At 36.7% G+C, this 9593-nt stretch overlaps 1 protein-coding gene across 2 annotated transcripts; it reads right to left on the bottom strand.

The window, feature by feature from the left end:
* Positions 1-6573: 6573 nt before the first annotated feature.
* Positions 6574-9343, bottom strand: LOC104114507 (GDSL esterase/lipase At1g29670-like). 2 transcript variants are annotated; one of them, XM_018777095.3, is made up of 5 exons: positions 9012-9343; positions 8458-8582; positions 7435-7512; positions 7093-7339; positions 6574-6871 (listed from the first exon to the last, which is right to left on the bottom strand). In XM_018777095.3, the coding sequence occupies exons 1-5, from the start codon at positions 9250-9252 to the stop codon at positions 6648-6650; spliced, it is 915 nt and encodes a 304-aa protein (XP_018632611.1). In that variant the 5' UTR covers positions 9253-9343; the 3' UTR covers positions 6574-6647. The 2 variants fall into 2 exon arrangements, with proteins under 2 accessions (XP_018632611.1, XP_009623261.1); XM_009624966.4 differs by having other exon boundaries at positions 7435-7683; positions 9012-9341.
* Between the last annotated feature and the right edge of the window lie 250 nt (positions 9344-9593).

The following is a 9593-nucleotide window of genomic DNA, read 5'->3' as shown; positions in this document are numbered from 1 at the left end:
GCAGGGAAAATGTGGTCACCATAATTATCGGGTGACATTGAAAGTAGGGCCTCAGTTTCCGAGCGGCGACTACGAGAGCTAATGCCAATTTCTCCAAATGCGGGTAGCGAGTTTCTGCTCCCGTTAAAATCTTACTAACGTAATAAATGGGATATTACGTACCTTCATCTTCACGGACTAAAACTGCACCTACCGCTACTTCCGAGACTGCGAGGTAGACGAACAATATTTTGCCTTCCTTTGGTTTTGAAAGTAATGGAGGGCTTGATAAGTACCTTTTTAAATCTCTAAAAGCATGGTGGCATTTCGGGGTCCATTCGAATTTGTTTTTCTTTTTCAGCAGTGCGAAGAAACGGTGGCATTTTTCTGATGATCGGGAAATGAACCTGCTCAAAGCGGCCAATCTCCCCGTGAGCATTAGGACTTCTTGCACGCTTGACAGCTGGTCTGGGATTTCTTCGATGACTTTGATCTTATCGGGGTTTACCTCAATCCCCCTTGTGATACCAGAAACCCCAGGAATTTGCTGGAGCTGACCCCGAACGCACACTTCTCGGGGTTAAACTTCATGTTCTTCTTCCTTAGGATGTCAAAAGTTTCTTGCAGATGTTTAAGGTGTTCACCTGCATTCAAAGACTTAACGGGCATATCGTCTATATAAACTTCTATAGTTTTCCCTATTTGTTTTTCAAACATCTTATTTACGAGCAGCTGATAAGTGGCTCCGACGTTCTTCAACCCGAAGGGCATCACATTATAGCAATATGTGCCGAAATTTATTATAAACGAATTCTTCTCCCGATTCTCCAGGTTCATCTTAATTTGGTTGTACCCGAAATAAGCATCGAGGAAACTCATTAACTTGTGCCCGGCTGTCGCATCAATCATTTGATCGATATTTGGCAATGGGAACGAGTATTCGGGCACGCTTTATTCAAGTCTTTATAATCTACACACATGCAAAATTTATTGTTCTTCTTAGGAACTACTACTACATTAGCTAGTCAGTCTGGATACTTTACCTCTCGGATCGAACCGATATCAAGTAAGCGAGTTACCTCTTCTTTGACGAATTTATTCCTGGCTTCCGCAATAGGGCGTTTCTTTTATCTTACTGGAGGGATGTTGGGATTCAAACTTAGTTTGTGTACAACCACCTCCGTTGGGATACCTGTCATGTCTTCATGCGACCAAGCAAAATAATCGGCAATAAATTTAATAAATTCAATAAAGTCAGACCTGAGCTTAGGGTGCAGTCCTGTCCCCAAATGGAATTTCCTTTCTAAGAACTCTCCAAATAATGCAACTTTCTCGAGCTCTACCCCCGAGCTAACTTCATTTGATTCGGGAGCGGGCACCGGTTCCTGTAGTTGCTATGCTGTGTGCTCCTTCCCTTTGCTACTGAAGACCGAAATCATATTCATCTCCCTTGCCGCCGGTTGGTTGCCCCTTATCTGTTTAATTCCTTCGGGTGTTGGAAATTTCAGCAACTTGATGGTACATCTCTCGACACAATTATCTGCCATTTTTATGATTTTTTTGCTAAGAAAAATGATCAAAATACGTTAGTAAAAGAGACAAGGATCAACTTAATTACATGGTTGTCTAGGCCCCACGGTGGGCGCCAAACTATTTATTCATAAAATGGTACAGTTGAATTTATGCATGGTTTCTAGACAAGTGAATTAATTCGATCCTGAAATAATAAAGTAATTAAAGAAAGGTGCAGTATTTAGCCTTGAAATTAAGATGAAATCACGAAAAACAGTAATTTCTGGGGCAGAGCTTCCGGGCACAACAATGACGAAACTAAAGAGCAAGAAAGTAAAATTGTATAAAACTTTTAATCAATTATAGCGTAAGTTTGCCAGAGAAGTCGTATCCTTTATAATGATAACAGAGCTTACTATTTATAGCTGCATCTAGGGAACAAGGTCCTAGAATCATGCCCTTCTTTAATGTCAATTATGAAGGCCATTGATGAAGGTGTAACGGTGAACATAAATGATAAGCTCTCTGTAAAGGGCAGCGTACTAAATGTTGTAGAATATTCTCCATTAAATGCCACCGGACGGAGAGTATTTATTGTATCTTTACGAGTGTCATTCCTTCCGGTGACAAACGGGATAATTGCCTTCGGTTATAACTGTGCCTCGCCTTAGGTTCCACATGTCACTCTCTTACGCAGCCACTTAACATATCATATTTTATCCTATACAATATTATATATTAATAGTATATCAATTTTAACATCAATGTTTTAATATATCTCTATGATCTCTAATTATTTGATGTATTAAGCTTTTAGTGCTGAATTGAGTTATATAGCAGCTTGCTTCTCTTAAATTCCATTGTTTTTAGGCTATGATTTGTATGGGGGTTATTTTGTGGCTATCGAGTGTTATAAGTTTGGCCCGAGTGACTATAAATGAATTTTGCTCATTCTTATTTGGACTATTACTGAAAATTTAAGCCCAAACCTAAAACAACATGCCAAAAATAAAAAGGGGGATTTGCATCTATACCCAGTTTTTGGGTCACAACTTAACTTATACCCGCTTTATAAAAATATTGCAAGCGTACTTACTTTTTGGGTAACTTCAGATACACGGGTTTTGAAGTAGCAAGAATTTATGTCTGAAGTTTGAACTTCAGAATTTTTTGCCTGAAGTGTGACCTTATCAAAGTAAAACTTCAGATATTTTCGTCTGAAGTTTGGCCTGACTTGCAAAAGCAATCAAAAAAACTTCAGTTCGTAGTGCAAACTTCAGACAAAATCAGCTTGTTATATTTGAACTTCAGATAATTTTTCCTGGCATGATAGTTGCAAACTTCAGACAAAATTTAACTTGGTAATGTCTAAAGTTTGGCCTGCAGTCCCAAACTTTAGTTGATGCTTCTTCGAGTTTTGACAATAAACTCTTATTTTATTATTTACGTACTTTGTGTTAGGGTACAAACTTCAGATAAATTAATATGAAGTTCTTCAGTTTGTAGTGCAAACTTCAGACAAATTAGTCTGAAGTTCTTCAGTTTGTAGAGCAAACTTCAGACAAAATCAGCTTGTTATATTTGAACTTCAGATAATTTTTCCTAGCATAATAGTTGCAAACTTCAGACAAAATTTAACCTGGTAATGTCTGAAGTTTGTCCCTACAGTCCAAAATTTCAGTTGATGCTTCTTCGAGTTTGATAATAATGTCACGACCCAAAATTCATTAAAGGTCGTAATGGCGCCGGACACCACTGTCAGGCAAGACAACACTAAATAGTTAATTAAATTCTCATTTTAGTATTTTTGAAATCGTAAATTTTACTTCAATTTATCTAGTAAAAGATGAATTTATAGAATAAATAATAATGTTTTCCGATTTCAATACTGAACATTCCATAATCATCCCAAAACTCGGTGTCACAAGTACATGAGTTTTATCTAGAAATTTAAAATAAAATACAATAGCTGTCCGGAATACAAATTTGGACAGGAAAGAAAATACAATACTGTGAAGGAGACTCTGTTGGTTGCGGATCGTACATAAGATGCAGCTCACCTAAGTCCCTGTAATAACCGTGCCTTTGCGCCCATAAGGCCACTAGTCATATATGTACCTGCACAGAACGTGCAGCATGTGTAGTATGAGTACGTAAATCAATGCATACCCAGTAAGTATCCCACCTAACCTCGAAGAAGTAGTGACGAGAGGTCGACTCCGGCACTTACTGTTGCCATCAATAATATAATTAGTCGTGGATTTATAAAAAAGGGGCAGTAAACGCAAGAAAATCATGAATCAAGTAAACAATTCCTTTGATAATAAGAGGTTTCCAAATTCACATTTTATAATTTATCAATTTATCTCAGACCATGGAGGCAATATCATTATTTATAAATTTCAAGGCAAGAAATACAAGCATGCACAAATCATGTCGAGGTCGTATGGCCCAATCCAACAAATATTTAAAATGTGCATTGCCAGAGGGTCGAATGGCGCGAACCATAGATGCATCTATTTAATTTGCCGAAGCGTTTGGCCCGTTCCACAAAGATAAACACATTCAAACAGTCCATCGAGAATTCATCAAGGGGGAATTATCTAAGGAAATGGCAATTTCTCTTTTAACAGTCAAGAAATGACATTTAGCTTTTTAGAAAATTTATTTACCAAGTTCAATATGATTTAAGCATTTTAAATTGACAACAAGGTTGCAAATATTACAAGTAGAGCATGCTTTTGGGTCCTAGACTACCTGGATTTAAGCATAATAGTAGCTACGCACGGACTCTCGTCACCTCGTGCGTACGTAGCCCCCACAAATAGGAGCGCATATTGATTTATTTTACCTATGGGATAAAATTTCTCTTACAAGGTTAGAAAGGAGACTTACCTCGATCCGAAGTTCCATAACCGACTCCCAAGACATTCAATCAACTCAAATCGATGCCTAACGCTTCAAAACTCATAATAGATGATGAAATCCCCTCTTCAAAAGCTCCAAAATCGCCCAACCAAAATGAAAATAGGTGAAATGAACCCAAACCCCCGCTTAAAAGCATTCTGCCCAGTCCGACTTTCGCACTTGCGGTCCAATAGCCGCTCCTGCGGCTCCGCAAGTGCGGTTCAAATTTCGCTCCTGCGGTCCTCACTGCCCATCCAAGACCTCGCACCTGCAGAAGTTTCTTCGCTTCTGCGAGTATCACAGGTGCGACTTGCTATGCGCATCTGCGCAATTTACACACCAATGGTAGCTGCCTCGCGCCTGCGCACACGCAGGTGCGCTTCTCCAGTCCGCTTTTGCGGTGCCCCCAGCTCAGACCTTCTCTCTTCTGCAAGAAATTCGCCGCACTCGCGATCTCGCACCTGCGGCCAAAGTCACGCAGGTACGATTACAGCAGAAGCATTAAACTTCAGAAATTTTTAAGTCCAAAAATCGATACGTTAATCTTCCGGAATCCACCCGAGGCCCTCGGGACCTCAACCAAATATACCAACACGTCCCAAAACACATTACGAACTTAGTCGATCCTTTAAATCACATCCAACAATATCAAAACTACGAATCACCCTCCAATTCAAACTCAATGAACTTTAGAACTTTAAGCTCCTACAATTGATGCCGAAAACTACCAAATCATGTCTGATTGACCTCAAATTTTGCACACAAGTCATAATTGGTATTACAAACCCATTCCTACTTTCGGAATTGGAATCCGACCCTGATATCAAAATGTCCACTCCCGGTCAAACTCTCCAAAAACCTTCAAATTTCTAACTTTCACCAAATGACCCCGAAATGACCTACGGACCTCCAAATCCACTTCTGGATATGCTCCCAATACCGGAATCACCATACGGAGATATTCCCAGACTCGGAATCCCAAACGGACATTGATAACATTGAAATGCACTTCAACTCAAATTAATAAAATTCTTTCAAAATGCTAACTTCCACAATAGGTGCCGAAACGCTCCCGGGGCATCCAAAATTCGATCCGAACATACGCCCAGGTCCGAAATCATCTTACGAACCTGTTGGAACCTTCAAATCTAGATTCCGAGCTCGTTTACTCAAATTTATACCTTAGTCAATTCCTCCAACTTAAGACTTCCGAAATTAGAATTTTCTCTCCAAATCAACTCCGAATTTTCTGAAATTCAATTCCGACCATACACACAAGTTATAATACCTGAAGTGAAGCTGCTTATGGCCTCAAACCATCGAACGACGCGCTAGAGCTCAAAACGACCGGTCGAGTCGTTACAAATAAACTCTTGTTTTATTATTTACGTACTTTGTGTTGGGATGTATTAATATTTGAGAGGCAGTGTCAAATCTTTCTTTCTTCTAGATTTGTCGCTTTGTCCAATTTCCAGAAACGATAACACGTGTAATTTACAGGATAACATGTTAGAGAGAGAAAAGAAGAAGAAGAGGAAAAGAAGAAGAGGAAAAAAGGAGCGCATAGGTCGCAGGATTTGAAGTTGTCAAAATTAGGGTATAGGTTAAATAATTTTAAAAATATGGATATAGGTTAAATGAGGACGACCAAATAGGACGCCCCATGCAATTTTTACAAATAAAAAGTATGAAAAAGTATATTAAAAGATTTATAATTTTTTTCCAAATGAAGTATCCTGCTTGTGTAAAATGACGGTTTGATTTCGATCTCGGTTTAATTTATTTAGCTACTACCAAATAAAATTAAATTTATTGAGTTTACTTCTTTCAATACCATATCCAATCAAACAAAACCATAAATGCCTATTTTTAGGGTTTTTTTTACTTTTAGCCTGCGCCAAAAATTATTTATATTTGGTAGCCAAAAATGTATATAAATTATATATATATTTCAAGTATTATTTTGAGGGCAGCTATACATTATATTTTTTCCATTTTGTTTAGCGCTTGATTCGGTTTATGGTGGAGTCGGTTTCTTGGTGTTCATTAATACCCATAACTGCTATTAAAGGTGACTTCTGTTAAATAATGGTCACACAATTTACTCACAAATTATTGATGATTGAAGGTCATTACTGAATGATTTGGACAATCCAACTATTTGTGACGTACGTCTACAGAAATGCAAATCAAGTTTATTCAAATTAAAGCTTGACGAAGTTACACCACACGCGACTATGTTAACTTATTTAGAGCAGAGCCAAGTGGCTAATATCAAAGGGATAGGCATCAGTGGGTAGAAGAGCAGTGTAAGCTCTTTCAGCAGTGGCCTTATTGGGAGCTTCTGTTGGGTGAAAACCATCCCAAAAATAGTGTGATGCTCTATCACTGCATGCACTTCCTCCATAACTACACTGCCCCTTAGCTATGAAGCTCGAAATTTCACAGCATGGCTCAGCTAAATTTGTTATACCTGCAACCAAAGTTATGAAAATTAAATTAAGCTATATATACAAGATTTTGTATACTATCTATATAGTTTAATATATGATAGCGTGTTAATTGAGTACCATCTTGACTAAGTTACCATTTATGTTTGTGTAAATATTAGAGGGAAAAATGGAGAAGATAAATAATAATATTCTTTGGAATTACACAGATAATTATTTGTTTACTGTGACATGTTTAACATACCGATAGATGAAGGATCTCCAATTGCAATGCTTGTTACATTTATGTAGATGAAATTTGCGTTGGGCAAATTACTGTTGAAATCGTCTATCATTGGCTTAAGCTTGTCCACAAACTTTAGAACTGCACTATTTATAGAGTCGACACATACTGAGTCCTTTGTCCCATACAAATCCAACTCTGCTGGAATACAGCCTATGCTACCTAGCCCGAACACCGCAACTTTTCTTGCTCCGTAACGGTACAAAGTCTGTTTTGTTACCAAGAAAAAACTGGAATATATTAGTAATCTTAAGCAAAAAAGTCAAATGAAAGGAATTTGATTAATGGAAATTGTATTTGTACCTTTAATTGTTTTTCATATTGCTGAGCTAGGATTGTGGCATATTTTTCTGGTTTGTACAAAAGGCTTGATGGGTAGAACTGAGGCAGCAAATAGTTGTTGATGTAATCATTGTTCCCCATTCCAACAATGTATATACATTTGCTTAGATACTCTTGGATTAAAGTCATATTATTTTCAAGCAAAGTAGACATGTGGGAAATTGTCACTTTGTGATTTCGCAATTGCCTATTCAAGCTGATTCGATCTCCCTGAAAATCCAGAAAAAAGTAAAGAAAGAGATTTAAGTTAAGTTAGCTTAGGGGCAATCTAGCTACAAATGTAAGAGTAAAGCGCATTATATTTATTCTCTTTGAAAATCGAAAAAAGTATAAAAATGAAATGAATTCTTTTATATTTTTCTTGGAGTTATCATGGGCATCGAAAATCTACCTTTTTTTAAAATAAAAAAATCGAAAATCTACTAAAAGAATGTGAACTGTCCTTTGGTTATTCTTCTTATACTTTAACAAATTTTTGTTATAAGTGGTTAGCTCAGCCTAATCATCTACCGGAGTTTGGCAACATAGTATCCGAAAATAATTCTTTATGACGTGTTTGTTTGTGGATTTTGACTTGAAAATAAAGAGGTTTCAACCTTCAAGTTTGCGAACAAAATTATATAAGTTGGAACTCTTTTCTTTTGATCAAAACTGGAACTCTTTTCTAAGTACGTAAAAATTTAAGTTAACTGGAACTCTTTTCTAAATGCTATAGATCGTGTTTAACAACAGCTTGAAGTTTGCCTCTATTCAAAAAAATAAATAAGAGATCGAGTCTCATGCAAACGCAAACAAGAACGAGATTAAGATTGTCATACCCCTAGAGGAAACGAAAATTATGCGTGATCTCCAACGTACGACTCTTGTCTTACTACATAAGGTCATAAGCTGCTATTATATATATGTTGTTACTTATTTGTTATTTGTCCTTGATCTAATTGCAAATGCTCTTCTAGTCAAGGGATATATGTTGAAGTATTTTACCAAATGTATTCCCGACTCATCACGAATTCCAGCAGCACCAGATGCATAGTTCACCCCTCTAAACATCTCCACACCTTTCACTGTTGCAAATGGCTCAATATACTTATCAAAACCCAACAGTTCCGCTGTAAATATAGGAAATATATTAGTAAGGATTCACCACATGATTGTAAATAGTTTAGAAATACTCCATTACTAAAATGTTACTTTGATTAAACATATTATCATGCGATATACTTAGAGATTCACTGAAGCTATGCCTTTTGATTACTATAAAATGCAGCTAATAGAGTTTCTTATTTGTATTAACAACTACTCTCGAAGATATGTTCTTATGTAGTTCTAACAATTTAATAGCTAATACGATATAATATCAGTCTATTTTAGGTATTTTATCCATAGTTAGCCCATTACTAACACGCACATATACATGGTGCAATATTGGAAAGAGCTTCTAAGATAATTAAACAAAACTAAGCATTTCAATGAAATTAAGATAGATTAAAATTTAATACACCAAAAATAATAATAAAATAAGAAGAAGAAATTAGGACCAATGAAATCTGCGGTATTCTTGCCATTGGTGAATCTACCAGTAGGACCATCAGGAAAATCAATTCCATAAGGTGGATAATTGGCCTTTGCAGTAGTAAGGAGATTATTGTTATTTCCATTATCAAATAAAGAGTCTCCCATAATAAACAAACAAGGCACCTGTTGTTCTCCCTTTACCAACAGTGAACTTATGTTAATGAAGATTAACAATACAGTTAACAACACAAACCATATCTTCATCTCACTTGCCAATTAAGAAAAGTAGAATGTGCTGATCTTAAAAAAAAAACAAAGGTAGCCAAATCTAGAAGGGGAGGAATGATACAATATATAAACAATAGAATGCAGGAGCTATTTATAGGAGGATAAGAAACGAAAGAACGGAATTTCCTTTAACAAATTAAAAAAGAAAAAGGATGCACCACGCCAAATCGGGGACCACAAAGATTAAATAATTCAGGTCTGACTTTATGAAAATTGTTTTATAGTAACTTGATGGGGGCATAACCAGCAGGGATATATTGTCATGTTTCATTTTTTTGGCAGGACGACATTTGTAATTATAAACCGAACCCCTCATG

This window comes from Nicotiana tomentosiformis, chromosome 2 (genome assembly GCF_000390325.3).
Source record: "Nicotiana tomentosiformis chromosome 2, ASM39032v3, whole genome shotgun sequence".
NCBI lineage: Eukaryota > Viridiplantae > Streptophyta > Magnoliopsida > Solanales > Solanaceae > Nicotiana > Nicotiana tomentosiformis.
The sequence above is the reverse complement of the archived record's forward strand: the minus strand, read 5'-3'. Positions and strand labels throughout refer to the sequence as shown.